Source organism: Corvus moneduloides, chromosome 2 (assembly GCF_009650955.1).
Source record: "Corvus moneduloides isolate bCorMon1 chromosome 2, bCorMon1.pri, whole genome shotgun sequence".
Classification (NCBI taxonomy): domain Eukaryota; kingdom Metazoa; phylum Chordata; class Aves; order Passeriformes; family Corvidae; genus Corvus; species Corvus moneduloides.
Genome location: NC_045477.1, coordinates 28,647,420 through 28,661,999, shown reverse-complemented (window position 1 = coordinate 28,661,999; position 14,580 = coordinate 28,647,420). Strand labels below are relative to the sequence as shown.

At 54.9% G+C, this 14,580-nt stretch overlaps 1 protein-coding gene and 1 long non-coding RNA gene across 2 annotated transcripts; one reads left to right on the top strand and one right to left on the bottom strand.

Annotated features, from left to right (window-relative positions):
- Positions 1-2,000: 2,000 nt before the first annotated feature.
- GAPDH (glyceraldehyde-3-phosphate dehydrogenase) lies at positions 2,001-6,391 on the bottom strand. Its single transcript, XM_032098714.1, has 12 exons — positions 5,783-6,391; positions 5,220-5,263; positions 4,539-4,638; positions 4,297-4,403; positions 4,120-4,210; positions 3,839-3,954; positions 3,641-3,722; positions 3,343-3,494; positions 3,163-3,241; positions 2,850-2,933; positions 2,600-2,697; positions 2,001-2,303 (listed from the first exon to the last, which is right to left on the bottom strand). Exons 1-12 carry the CDS (start codon positions 6,374-6,376, stop codon positions 2,234-2,236), a joined length of 1,617 nt encoding a protein of 538 aa, XP_031954605.1. The 5' UTR covers positions 6,377-6,391; the 3' UTR covers positions 2,001-2,233.
- A 2,089-nt stretch (positions 6,392-8,480) lies between these two features.
- Positions 8,481-14,561, top strand: LOC116439337. The gene is made up of 5 exons (XR_004238130.1): positions 8,481-8,627; positions 11,861-12,031; positions 13,251-13,415; positions 14,037-14,250; positions 14,363-14,561. It is a non-coding gene; the product is annotated as an uncharacterized LOC116439337 (long non-coding RNA).
- Positions 14,562-14,580: the final 19 nt, after the last annotated feature.

Below are 14,580 nucleotides of genomic sequence, written 5' to 3'. Positions count from 1 at the left end.
AAATGGGGCTTTTTAGGTCAGGGTTGCAGTTCTCAGACAGGCTGGCCACTGAGCTAGTTTTTCCATCTGTCCAGAGGGGGCCTTGCTGTGGTGCCATCTGCAGGCATAGTGTCTGGATGCAAAATGAGGAGGTGGAAGAGCTGTGCATATTAGAGAGAGGAAACCAAGCCCTCCAGGCAGTCCAAAAGCTGCATGACTAGTTTGCCACACTCACTCTCCCTGTTTCCATACAGGACCAACCATGTTTTCAACGCTGTGATTCCTGGCTTTCCTCACCTCAGTACCATACAATTTTTCTAGGAATTTCAAGCAAGACTGTAAACCAGTTGAAACTATTTTAAACAGAGTATTTTAAAACAGAGTGAACCTTTATTCAAATGCTCCCAGCACCAGCTGGTCTGAGAGCACATCCTCTTCCTCCAGCCCCAGGCTGAATGACTTTGCTCATTCCCAGAGCAATTCGAGCTCAGGTTGGATAAGGCTCAGACTTGTTAAATAACAGGAATTCTTTGCTCTACCAATTTTCAGGTAGCTTTATCTCAATTAGGAAACATAAGGCTTTTTAAGGGAAAAAGTTGACTCATAGAAACTTTCCAGCTTTTAACCCAGTTCAAAATATGTTTTACATGGGAAAACGGGACATCCATCCTTTTCCCCCATGAGATGCTTTAGTAGCCTCTCTGCACTTCCAGATTATCAAGTGAGATGATGACTGGCACGCACACAAATGTGCAGGCAGCAGCACACAGCACAGCCATTCAAAGCATCCAAGCACAGCAATCAAGAACAGGATGGGACCAACCCGAGACTCATTTGTAAGCCTGAGAGGTCTCCAAGCTACACAGCATCCCGGCAGAAACCCAGCTCCACAGGAGGGCTGCCTCCACTGAGCTCCAGCACCAGGCACTTCCCACTTAACACCAGAGTTACCTAAAGCTCCCACGGGGCCATTTGTGGTGTAATCCAAGTATTTCTGCTGTCCCAGGGCTAACAAGCTGCTCAGAGTCCCAGTTCCTATCCAGAGGCTGGTTATTCAACCTTCTTCTCTTAGCAATACAACTTTGAGTCATTGCCCTCTAGCCAAGCAAACTTTTAATTCTTACCCAGCCCAACTGCTGGAGATAAGGGGCTCCAGGAAACCATGTCCAGCATACCTTGATCCTGAGAGTTTAACTCCTCTGGCTTACATCCTTGCTGCATCCAGATCAGAGTCTAAAGCAGCTGGGGTCTGGACAACAGCTCCAGCCATGCCTGCCAGGGAGAGAACACATCAGCCCTGAGATGCTAAATTAAGCTGCTGAAAACAGAGGGCCATGTGATTTTGTGCAGTGTATCGCTTATCTGTCCTACTGCTCACAGGTCATGGAAGGCTCCCGTCCCTGCCCAGCAGCATTCATGCTTCCAGAACTAATGCAGGCAGAGGGCTGACACTCACCTTGCAGAGATTTGCTGCTCAGCAGCTTAACTGCAGCTGCCCTTCCTTACGCAGAGAATTAAGCCAGAATTAAGACTGGCCACCACCATGCCAACACCGGCCTCCCACACGTCCCTAGGCAGCCATTTCCTCTTGGGCAAAACCAATTCATTTTAAAAGGTAAAAGCAACTGAAACACTCTCCTTGTAACACCAGGAAGTATCTTCCTTGTCCCTCACTGAGGGAGAGGCAGGAAAAGAATTGTTTCTTGCACCCCTTTACCAAACCAAATGTGAGAGTCATCTGCTCAGCACTTTTATTCTGCATATGCCTGTCAGACAAGCGAATGCAGAGGTAAAAGGTGGATGGAGCCACAGAGCTGCTTCCCATCCTGCCACACAGTCCTGCTGTAGAGCACAGCCCGGCACCACACCTTGTTTTGGCTCACGGGCTGGAGTCTGGGCTCTCCCATGTGGAACAAGCAGCTCAGCAGGCAGCTGGTGGTGACTGTGCCATGCAGGCACCTGCAGCTGCTCGTTACATACATGCCCTCTTCTCCCATCTCCCCCTGACAGACAGACAAGGCTTTTCAGATGGTGATCACTTTTATTGATGTAAGGTGGTACACAAACAGATCAGTTTCTATCAGCCTCTCCACCTCCCCCAGGTTCGGGGAGAAGTTGGAGGAGTGGGGGAGACAAGGGAACAGAACTGGCCTCTCACTGCAGGATGCAGAGCTAAGCGGTGGTGAACAAGGGCAGGGGCTCCAACAAAGGAGAGTCCTGCTTCCCTAGGCAGCAGGGGGGCTGTGTGCTCGGCTTACTCCTTGGATGCCATGTGGACCATCAAGTCCACAACACGGTTGCTGTATCCATATTCATTATCATACCTGGGGACAGAAAACAAGTGCTGTCAGGGCTGACCCATTTCTTGCACCCGTTCTTCCATTCTTCCTGCTCCTCTGCCCCATGCCCAAAACAACTGAACTCCCATCCACCCTCTGGGGGCAGGAAGGAGGCAGCTACAGTAACTTCAGGTAAGAAACAATCTCACTCCACAGTGGGACTGGAGCCACTCTACACCACAGGGGTCTGTGCATCCACCTGGATCACCAGCAGTAACCAACAGGACCCAAATCTGTAACCTGTCTGTGCCAGCCCCCCCATCCCCCAGGGCTGCACCTACCAGGAAACCAGCTTGACAAAATGGTCGTTCAGTGCAATGCCAGCACCCGCATCAAAGGTGGAGGAATGGCTGTCACCATTGAAGTCACAGGAGACCACCTGAAACAGAAGAAATTGTAACGCATATGGTTGCCCACAGCCTGAATCCCAAGTGCCCAAACCAGGATCCTGGCAATGCTGCTGCCAAGAGTCTTTTAGAAAAATGAGGCAAGTGCCAATAACCACAGGCCAAGAGAGCAGGCGTTCCTTACCTGGTCCTCTGTGTATGCCAGGATGCCCTTCAGGGGCCCATCAGCAGCAGCCTTCACTACCCTCTTGATATCATCATACTTGGCCTGAGAATAGACAGATGCACGGTGCTCAGATCCCAACTCACACAAAATGTCCAAGGGGACAGGGGAGGGAGGAGACACACATGGGCACACCCCAGCACGTGCTCTTTTCACAAAGATCACATCTTCAGGACAAGATGGATGCAGAGAGGGTAATTCCAGGTGCAAGACAGAGCTTAGAGGAAGGAGAGGCAAATCTGGAAGTTGTTAGGACCTCATCCACAACACTTACTGGTTTTTCCAGACGGCAGGTCAGGTCCACAACAGAGACATTAGGGGTTGGCACACGGAAAGCCATTCCAGTAAGTTTCCTGTGAGAGACACGAGTCAGCAAGGAACGGCATCTGGCACTTCTCCATCAGCCTAGGAATGTTCTGCCTCCTCCTGACACCCGAGAAGGGACAACACTCACCCATTGAGCTCAGGAATGACTTTTCCCACAGCCTTAGCAGCTCCAGTAGATGCTGGGATAATGTTCTGAGCAGCACCTCTACCATCCCTCCAGAGCTTCCCAGAGGGCCCATCCACTGTCTTCTGTGTGGCTGTGATGGCATGGACAGTGGTCTGAAGAAAGAGCACAGGACTAAGAACACAGCCAATACTCTCCAGAAAGAGCATCCCAGGTGACACCGGGAGAACAGATGCCTTCCCTCTCACGCGAGGGAATCTGTGGATAGGTCACCCTCCTCAGCACCAAGCTGCAGACCTACCATAAGACCCTCCACGATGCCAAAGTTGTCATGGATGACCTTGGCCAAGGGCGCCAGGCAGTTAGTAGTGCAGGAAGCATTGCTGGGGTAGAGAGATAAAGGCTCATCAGCCAGAGGCAACACGTCCACTGAGGTGAAGTGAGACTCCTGGCAGCTGGTAAGAGCTGCAGGCCAGAAAGCATGTTCCTCTCTCCTTACCTGACAATTTTCAGAGACTTGTCATACTTCTCGTGGTTGACACCCATCACGAACATGGGAGCATCAGCAGAGGGGGCAGAGATGATCACACGCTTGGCACCACCCTTCAGGTGAGCCTGAAAAGAGAGATAAGAGATTACATAACTCAGGATCCTTCCAAGCTTGCTTCTTCAGATCTCTTCTTCACAGCTCCATTTTGAGCAGCTCTGTACATGGTGATATGCCCCACAGGCAGAAGCAGCACTATCCCGTTCTCTCCTGTGCCTATGTGACATACTCACCCCGGCCTTCTCCATGGTGGTGAAGACACCAGTGGACTCCACAACATATTCAGCACCAGCATCTGCCCACTTGATGTTGCTGGGGTCACGCCTAAGGAGGAACAAAATTTTAAGAGCTGCTCCATGACACACCTGCTTTCAATCTCCAGAGGTGCAATAGGGAAAAAAAATACTTACTCCTGGAAGATGGTGATAGCATTCCCATTAATCACAAGCTTCCCATTCTCAGCCTTGACAGTGCCCCGGAAGTGGCCGTGAGTAGAGTCATATTTGAACATGTAAACCTAATAAAGGGAGGGGGAGTGAAAGGTCAGGCATTCAGGCTGCCATCATCCTCTAACACCCTGGGAAGCTACTAGAACAGATCCAGAGGAGCCCTACTCGGAAAGGCCCAGAGGGGGCACTGCAAGGCAACTCACCATGTAGTTCAGATCAATGAAGGGATCGTTGATGGCCACCACTTGGACTTTGCCAGAGAGGACGGCAGCCCGGGTGACCAGGCGGCCAATGCGGCCAAATCTGGAGAGAGAAAGACAAGGGTGAGGAGGCACAACAGGGAACCTGCCCAGCTGGGAATGGGAGGCAGTTCTTGGCAGCCTTCCCTCGGGATCATCCGCTGCTCCCTGCCCGGCAGGGTGGGAGGAAGCCCTGCAGCTCGTCCAAAGGCCAAGGCGCCCCGGTTAAAGATTAAGAGCGACCCCCGCCCCGGAAAGGTCAATCGCTAAATTTACTGAGAGCCCCGGGGATCCGGTTACTCCTCGGCCCGGCACGAGAAGGTCACATCCCCGGGGCCGCCATCGACACACGATCCACCGGGAGACCTTCTGGTGGGGGGCTGCAGGGATCCCTGAGAACTGGGGGGAAGGGGAAATTGGGGCAGCCGAGCAACGGCAGCCCCTTCCGGGGTGAGTCACCCCGAATCCGAAGGGAAATGAGTCAGCAGCACCGCTCTGCCCGGGGGGCGCCGGCGGAGCGGGACCGCCGGGATTCAACCTCTCCCTCTCCTCAAATCTTTCCCCTCGCCCTTGAGGCGACCTTGCCCCCCCTCCCCCATCGGCCCCCCCTAAATCCCTGCTGGCACCGCCGGCCCCGGCACTCACCCATTGACTCCGACTTTCACCATCTTTGCCTGTTCGGGATGTTCCTGCGGGCAAAAACCACCGGTGGGGGCATGAGGGGAACCGGCAATAACCGCCCCCGGCAGCCGCGCCGTTACCGTCCCACCCGCGCCGAGGGGCGAGCGAGGGGGGGGCACGGCGGGGGGGCGCGGAGAGCGCGCGGGGAGGGGGGGGGGTTGGGGGGGGGGGCCGCGCTCCGAGCTCGCCCCCCCCCCCCCCCCCCCCCCGGGCGATCACTCCCCCGCCCCGGGCGATCAACCCGCCTCCCCCGCCCGCGACAACCATCCGCCTCCTTCTCCTTAGGCGACCACCCCCCCCCACCCCTATCCCTCCTCGCCTCACCGCCCCCCTCACGCCGCCCCCGCCATTTTGCGCCGCGCCGCCTTTGTGCCCGTGGGCCCCGCCGCCACGCGGCCCCGCTCCGCCCGGGGGCTGCCGCCGCCCCCGCCAGTGGGCGGTGAGCTTGTGTGGGGAGAGGGTTTCTCACACGCCCATCCCCCGCCGCCTCGCTCTCCCTCCCCCCGCGCATCTCCCCCGCCCGGTACCTGCTGCCTCCGAAACGCCTGGCGCGCAGTGAGAAGGTGGCGCAGCGCCGCTCCACCGCCCTTTATAGCCGCGTGAGGGTAGGGCTGGGGCCCGCCCCGCCGCGACGCCGTCGAATGGCAGCGCGGGGGCCGAGTCGGGCTACGTGCGCCCGTGTTGCGGGCGCGGCCGCCGAAGACCCCCCCTGCTTCCCCCGCCCCGCCGCCCCCCGGTAACAAAGGCCCCGCGCCGGGAACGGGGGGTCCGCAGAGATCACCCTCCTGTCGAGCCACCCGAAGGGAGTTGGTGGTGGTGATGGCGGTGGTGAAAGATGCACCGGTCCTTGCGGGGAGGTGCCCCCAGGGCGGGGATGGGTGTCTGCGCCCCTGCCCGAGGGGGCGGGGAGGGACCCCCGGGTGATGGCCGGTCAGGGGCTGCTCCCGCGGGGCTCGCTGCCGCTCCGGAGGATGGTATGCGCTGCTTTCACCTGGTAACAAAGGGCAGGCAGCCGCCCGCCCCGGCTGCAGCCTGTGCCCCCTTGGATGGAGTAGTGTCCAGTATCCGAAGGGACCTACAGGGAAGCCGGAGAGGGACTCGTTGTCAGGAGCTGTAGTCATAGGACGAGGAGTAATGGGTACAAATTGAAAGGGGGGAAATTTAGGATGGCTATTAGGAAGAAATTCTTTACTGTGAGGGTGGTGAGGCACTGTTAACACGTTGCCCAGGGAGGTTGTGGATGCCCCAACCATGGCAGTGTTCCAAACCAGGCTGGATAAGGCCTTGAGCGACCTGCTCTAGTAGGAGGCGTCCGTGCACGTGGCACGGGGATTGGAACTGGATAATCTTTAAGGTCCACTCCAACCCCTTAACATTCCATGATTCTATGGCTGCAAGGGCAAAGGGACTGCAGGGATGCTGTGGTCACCGCGAGGGAGCAGCGTGTCTCTAGGCGTCCCCCATTCCCCCCGGCACGGGAGGTGTTAGCTGGGAGTTCTCCTGCCCCCAGCCTGGGACGCCCGTCTGGGTGGTTTATCCAGGGGTGCTCTGGACGGGGTACCTGGCCGGGCGCTGCCCCGGCAGGCCACGGACTGCAGCGTGAGCACCATCTTAATGAGGCACTGCGGCACTGCTGCCGCTGCCCGCGGGACGTGACGGCGGAAATCCTGCTCGTCTGCCGCCTTGGCCCGCCTTCCCCGGCTGCCTGCGAGGAGGAAGCGCTCCTGGCATGGCCGCTGCCCGGCTCCCCGCCCCCATGCTGGGCTCCCTCCCCGAGCCCTGCTGTCTGCATCCCGCGGCTCCCCGTGGGGCAGGTGCGGCGGAACAAACCCGTGTTAGGTACAACGCCCAGAGCACGCACAAACCCCAAAGCTCCCGTCCTGGAGGAAGGTGTGGGAACAGTGGGGATGCAAATCTGAACTGACGGAGCCGGCGGGGGTGGTGGGGGCTGGAATGTCCCTCAGGCTGCTCGGCTGAGCAGGGCTTTGAGGATAAAGCGGGGACAGGCTGGGGGAACCACGCAGGTAGTGGGGTGGGGGACAGAGAGGGGTCATGCACCTCAAACGTAACCCTACTCTTCTTATACCACTGCTATTCCCGGTGCTGCTGAGGGGCTGGTGGCTAAGTTTAGACCCAGCTGAGGTTACAACCTTTTCTTAAAGGCCAGGACATGGTGATGGCTCGCGGGGCACAGCAGCAGAGCTACCAACTCGTGCCGGGGTCCGTGGTGCCCCAGCCGCAGCCCACCGAGGGAGGCTCTCGGGGAAAGCTTCAGCGCAAACAGGAGGCCCCAGTGTTTGCTCTGGCGGGGGCAGAGTGCGGCCGGGGTGAGCCAACGCGGCCCGTGTGCCCCGTGCCCGGTCGATACCTCACCCGTGTCCGCCCCCCCGGCCGCACCGCGCCGCAGCCGCGCGTGCCGCACGCCCCACGCGGAATGGCGGCGGCAGGACCCGGCACGGCCTCGCGCGTGGGGCCGGGGGCGCCGGGCGGGCTCTGCCGCCGCCTCCCGCCCGCCCCCCGGCCGGGGGCAGCCACCGCCGAGCGAGGACGCGGCAAATCAGTACAGCTTGTTTAATGAGCGAGTCCTCAGGCACGGGGGGCAGGGAGGGGGCTGCCGGCGGAACGGGGGTTCAGCGGCCGCGGGGGGCAGCTGCGGAGCCGGACAGCTCTTTCTCGTACCGCCGTGCCGCTTCCTCGCTGCCGCTGCCTCCCTTCTTCGGGGCGGGAGCTTCAGGGCTTCGCGCAGCGCCGCGCCGGGCTGGTTCCCGAGCCGTGCAGGTTCCCGAGGCTGGGTGCACTCCGGCTGCGGGGAAGCGGGCCCCGTGAGCCGCCCAGCGGCGTCCCGCCCGCCTGCTCTAGCCCCGGCCGAGCCCCAGCACAGCGCCGGCAGCCCGGGGCGGCCCTGGTCCCGGCCCTTGTCCCGGCGACTGGCCCCACAGCCTGCCCCGCTGCCCCCATCCCCTCGCTGTCTGTGTGCTCAAGTCTGCCCTGAACTTCCTTGCCAGCTTGCTCGAGCCCGCACTGTTGGCCCTTTCACCTCGGGACCCTCCAAAGCTAACACCCCAAACCACTGAAGGTCCCGATTCGGTCCAGTTTCAGCCCAAAGCAACCCCTGGGCATGGCCTTCCAGGCCCAATCTCCAGGCAGTGCCCACTTGCGACTGGCAAGGTTTTTGCGCCAGAGGGATGGACGGGCAGCTCTAGCCCCAGATGGGAGGAAGGGGAGAGTGGAGGAGAGCAGCTGAGGACCAAAGCTGGAGCCCTCCTTTGTGTCCTCTTCGGTCAGCGTGGACTCGGGCTCCAGGGGCAGCAATCGTGAAAGGAGCATCTGGGATAAACAGAGGAGAGCAGGATGATGCCTGTGCTTCTGGTGGTAAGCCTTGTACCCCTGGTACCCCACTGCCCACATCCTCCTTAGGGCTCAGGCAGGACATGAAGTGATGCCTGCCCACAGCACTGTGCCTATGACATTGCACCCAGACACAGGGAAGGGCTTGACCAGCAGCTCCCACTGTCTGAAATGACTTTGCTGTCCGAAACAGCAGGCAGACAGCTGCTATGAGCTCTGCCTCTGAGCAGATTGCCCTGCTCTTGTGAAACTGCACACACATCCCACCCTGCCCTGGATTTAGAAGGTAACTGTCTTCAGTCCTTGCTCCTTTTGTGGCTGCTGAGCACCTCTGTGTGCTCAGGCTGCTGTGCAGCATTTCATTTTTTCCAGACGGCTGCTGGGAAGGATGGGCCTGCCTCAAATACCTGCTGATAAAAGATGAGGGAGAGGCAGGAGCAGAGCAGGTGTGAGGAAGGGGGACTCCGCATCTGCTGGAAATCCTCTAGGTTAGCTGTGCTGACTGTAAACCCCCAGCACTGCTGGGAGACAAGGGTTGGGGGGTGTGTTGGATACAGTGGAGGCATGGCATGGCTGCCCAGAGAAGCAGCCTGCGGGTGCCGTTCCACATCTGTCTCTCACATGGATGCTGAGCTAAGGCTGAAGATGCCTTTGTGCAGCTCTTAGTGGTAGCAAGTTAAGTGAAGCGGGCACGGGCATCAGCAAGGAGTGAAAGTGGTGAGTCATAGCAGGATCAGTCTTGTGATTTTAGTTCACGTCCTGACTATTTCCCTGTGGCTTTCCCAGGGTGATGTAAAGGCAAGGTGCTGGGGCTCAGGTTAGGGTTTGGGTAAAGGGAGCTGGCTAGATTTGAAAGCCAAAAATATTATTGCTGTAATTGCTGAGGATAAAAGATTTACTCAAGTAAAGAAGCCCTTAGCTAGCATCCTGACAGGGCTCTTGGCCTTAAGGAGGGTCTTTAAGGGGGATAGTACTGAGCTTAGGAGCAAAACTCCTGGGCTAACAGAATGCATCTTCTCTCTGAAACATCAGAACCAGGCACTGAACATGATGAAAGACATGACTGTAATATCTGGTGGCTGCTGACACAGAGTGGGCTTAGAGAGGACTAGGCTCTGCCCTGTTAAAAGCTTTTGCAGAGCGCTAAAAAGCTTTTGTCTGTTTCCTGTCTGGAAATGCTGGTGCTCCTTAGGGGCTGGGTTGTAAAGTCAGCCTAGAGCTGAGTCTGCTGAAGGGGAGAGTCCAACAAGAATAGACAGCAGCCTCTTTGTAGCTGGAATTTGCGACCACCTCTCATTCGAGGTTCAAACACAACCTCCCCTCCTCCTCCCCTCCTGAAATCAACCTCAGCTCTCTCCCAGTCCCTCCTACCTGTAGCCTCTGTCCTGGTAAGGACACAGTCTGAACACTGGCAGAGAGCAGAACCAAGAAGAGGAAAAATGAGCAAGGCCACGACTGAAGCCCCAGCATCTTCTTCTTAGCCCAGGGCTGGCGGGAAGCAAGGCAGGACTCGCAGCATCCGTGTCGGATGTGGTCCCTTGCCCCTCTCTGCCTTTATAGCTTTCGTTCTGGCAGACGACTGGCCCCAGCTCCCTGCTGAACCACCCCCTGGAGCTCCTTAACCTTTCAGCCCTTTTGTCCAGGGTGATGTATTTCAGGGTGAGCTCAGCAAGACCCCTTCCTCTAAAGAAAAAGGACACAAAGGTGTTTACTGAGTGTCTGGAAAGACAAATGTGAGTTGAGCTGCTGCTGGCCAGGACCTGGAGGTGTCTGTCAGGGTCAGGGACGAGGTGACACTTTGAAACACGTCTCGAAAAGAGAATATTGAAGGCTGCATTGTGTCAGAGTATTAAACATAGTCCTCACAGGCAGAGTGCTGTTAATGCTGTTTCTCTAATCAGTGTAAGCATGAACTGCAGCTCAGCTAGAGCTAGGCACACTGCTGGCTGCACAGAGGGGACACAAATTCAGCTCTGTGACAACACAGGCTTTTGTTTTTAATATTTATATCTTGGTGAGACGGGCTGGGAATGAAGAGCTTCTGCTGCAGAAGATGGGTGAGTTCCAGTACTATACAGAATTCATAGCAGTGACTGGAGCATGGGTCTAATACTATTTGGCATATAATTTGCAGGCTGTTTGTCCCAAGTCACCATCTGGAGGACTGGGCTGAGTTTCCAGAGGAACCGTCACAGAAAAGATCTTGTCGAGACTCAGCTTGCACTTTGTCAAGCTCAGGCACACAATGGGAGCAGGACAGCAAGGAGCAGATTCCTACCTCCTAAATCTTCTGGCCATTAGTTCCCCCCACTTTGTTTACATCTTCCATTTTACTGTAGTTTCTCACCAGCTGAACAAGGCAATGAGGTCACTGTTTGGAGATCAGGGTGCACAAGTCAGCCTGGGTGTGAAGACAGAAAGTAATCAGCAAAGTTTGACAGGGGAGAGGAATGGGGGGACCCCAGGATTAGCAATGGATGTGCTGGGAGAGTTTAGCAACACCCCAAACTTCCCTTTGTTCAGTACTGTTGCACAAAACAGTCAGATCAGAACTTGACAGGAGGTGTTCTGCTGCCTGCTTTTGTGTATTTTTTTCAAGGAAAGAAGAAAATTGGAAAAAAGTCTTCTGCGGAGATAACAAAAGTCACAGTTCAGATATATCTGTCTTTCCCTCCTTCCCTCCCTTTCTTCCTTCCAAGCATTTTGCACTTGCAGATGCAGATTTTTGGGTCCATTTCTTCTCTGCCCAAGGAGACAAAGTTTTATGAACCATTTTGCATCCAGTCCATGGAAAGTGAGTAGGGGGCTTCAGTCTGGAGCACTGATGCTGGAAGCAGTGCTTTGCACAGGTGGGGACATCCAATTTTGTTAGCTCCACCCGATGGCTGCGACCCACGGCTGGTGCTGTTTCCAGAGCAATGTGATGCTCTGGTGATCCTGTCACCCTCTTACCTGGGCCAGCACATGGAGGGGGCTCCCGAGGCCCCACTGAGACATTTGTGGGAAACAGAATTACTTTCATACCAACCATTTAATCTACAAAGCACAGGGCACTGCTGGAGAGTCGCGGGACGCACTCCCCATGTGGGCGTTCGGATGGGGTGCCTGGGCACAAGTGGAGTACGGGATGTGTGCACACAGCCAGCCCCTCCTTGTGCTGGATGCAGTAGGGTATGGAGCTGTGTGGTGTGAAAGTTTCAGAGGGATGGAAAAGAAAGGAAGGACGGGAAATGAGTACATGTTCATGCTGCATGCAGGGTGTCCCAGAGGATGCTGTTCTGTACTTCCCAGTCGCATGTGGCCATCCAGAAACAGCTGAGTCAGTGTGCTCGAGGACTCCTGCTGCCGCAGGACGGCCGCAGGCAGGCGCAGCTCTGCTGGAACGCCCCGGTTGCATGAGTCAGAGTCAGTCCTTTCCTGAGTGAAAGGTAAGTGCAAAAGCAACAACGCTTTGGTTTTGATACAAAATGTAGCAAGTTTGATCTGTCATCCCTTGAATGGGGTGGCCCCCGTACTGCAAGAGGAATGCCAGAAATGTGTTTGCATCTGCTCCAAAATTCCAGTCCACTTGCACAAAAACTGAACCCTGCAGGTGGACAGGCTCCGAGAACTCAAATGACAAGTGCCCTCCTTGGGTTCAGCAAGAGCTGGGGCTGGCAAGAGGGAAAGAGCCATCACTCTCCCATATCAAGCAAGAAACTTTAGAGACTCCAGAAAATTTGCAAATTTTCTTGCAGATTCTTTGTACGTTCTTCCAAATCCAGCAAAGCCTGGATAAAATGCAGGTGCTCAGTGACACAGGTGCCGTGACACTGCAGCTGCTCTGCATCCCAGATCCTTGCTGGGACTGCAGTCAAACTGAATAGTTACTCTGACATGTCCTGGCAATGACTGTGAAGTGAAAAAGGCTTTGGCAGACGAGTCCCCAATTGCCCCAGTTTTCTCAGACTCAAATAGGTTATTGTCCTTCTTTCCTCTCTGATGCTAACAAGTTTCCTTTATAAAAACCCTTCCCCCTTGGATGCTGGGGCACTGACTCTAGAGCTTGCAAGACCAGAAAAGTGGTCTCCTGCTGAATCACAATCAGCCTTCTACAAACAGTTGCTTATATAGGGAAGGAGCAGGGGAACTGGAGACTGGAAGATCTGAGAGCTGAGTGAAGTACCCTGAAGGAACACTCCTTGGCCCAAGGTGATAGAAAGGGACGATGATTGCTGCAGGCTCTAGAAGCATACAATATTCACATTCACTGGTACCATTTGTAGGAGTTCAGAGCAACCATGGTCAGGAGTCCCTACAGAATGGAAACACCATTGATCTTAGCACTGAGTAATCCCACTGCCTCAGGAGCAAGGGAGTGGGATTACTCCTTCAGCAGTGAGTTCTGGTCATTGTGGTAGCCACCAAAATATATATTTGTGAGGAACAGAAGGGCAGCAAATATCTACTTAAGGCTGTAGCCACTGTGTAACTGCCCAAACCTCTCTTGGGTTTTGCCTCATCTTTCTTCAGGATTTCCTTTGTCAATGACACAGGACTGCTAATTCTTCCCATGTCAGAAGAGGACAGTGAGGAGAGGACCTGAACAGCCTGCAGAAAGGGACCAATCAGAGCTCTCACTCACTGACTTTTCACTTGCTTGCCCAGGCAGAGCGGTGTCTGGGACTGAGCAAAGGATACACTGCACAGCAGTGAAGGAGCCAGCATGTCAGTCCAGTCACTGATTGCCAAACCCTCCTTCCAGAAAGGTGACTGTGTGGATCTCCTGAAGGAAAAAGTTCAACACTTGCAGTGGAGAAGTATGGCCCAAAGGTGAGCCAATACTTAGAGTTTTAGGGCCACCTCACTTCCTCTATCTACCCATGCATATCTCCCTACTACCTCATTGTCACCATATTATCTCACATCTACGCAAGATTTATTGCTTGTAAAGCCTTGAGCCTGGGCAGACATCCATATCTGCTGTCCTGTTCTTTTTTTATTCCCATATGTGAGTGTCATACCGTGTGGGTGGTGGAGGAATCACGTATGGTGTGCATGACTGTATTTACTGTCAATGCTGTAGCTGCTCTGCCTCCTGGAGCCTTCACTGAATATTATATCAGGGAGGAGGGGAGAGGGACAATAGTGCTGTAGCTTTCTGATCTTTGTATTTCATGTGATTGTCCTGTTGCTACTGGTGTGTTCTGGAGTTGGAACCTATGTGTATTGGTATTTGGCTATTAGGCTGGTGGCAAGTGGGCAGGTGTTTTCACTGAGTCATGGGACTCAAGTGTGCTGTTTGTAAATACACCTGTCACCCCATCATTCCCCCCTCTATTTACTTCTGTAAGCATTTAACATGATTATGTCCATTCAGGTATCAGCATGAAAAAACATATGCTCAGGTCAGTGCAAAACTATGCACATCCTAATGATTGCTTTTTAAAATAGGGATCAAAATAAGCTACAGCAGCTGCTTCTGCAGCCAGGCCAGAAGGGAACAGAGCAGCATGCTCGAGTTGCTGGGTGAACCCAGGGTGATCACAACTGCAGGAAGGTGGTAGATCCTCAGAGACAGAGACTGCAGCTCTGCAGCAGAAAGGAGGAGGACCCTTCCCATTCCTGCCCAGCTGGTGACTAGTCTGCTTTCTAGACAGCTGACAAGGTAAGAGGAAATAAGAGCTCTGGGACAAATGCCAACTTGCCTCTAGACAGAAGGTTAAAGGTTATTTATGTGATTAACACAAAATCTAATTTAGGGCACTTCATGTTCACAGGGCCGTTCAAGGAGTGCCAGGACTGACTTGAAAACTGATGTGGCATTCCTGAAAGGAAAGAACATTAGTGCCAGTTTTACTTGAAACATAATTGGATTTGCAGCAACAACCTTCCAGAAAGCAATGAGACAATCAAGGGTATCAGGATACTTAGTAAGTTATCAAATTAGCATTATTAAAAGTTAATTCTAAAGTTTTAGTGCTGGGTATCTTTGTTT

Coding starts and splice junctions, on each gene's coding strand:
- GAPDH (XM_032098714.1), bottom strand. CDS start 6,376: ATGACTACAGCTCCTGACAACGAGTCCCTCTCCGGCTTCCCTGTAGGT. Junction 4,211..4,296: donor GCTATCACCATCTTCCAGGA/GTAAGTATTTTT, acceptor GTTCCTCCTTAG/GCGTGACCCCAGCAACATCA. Junction 3,723..3,838: donor AAGTCTCTGAAAATTGTCAG/GTAAGGAGAGAG, acceptor TCTCTACCCCAG/CAATGCTTCCTGCACTACTA.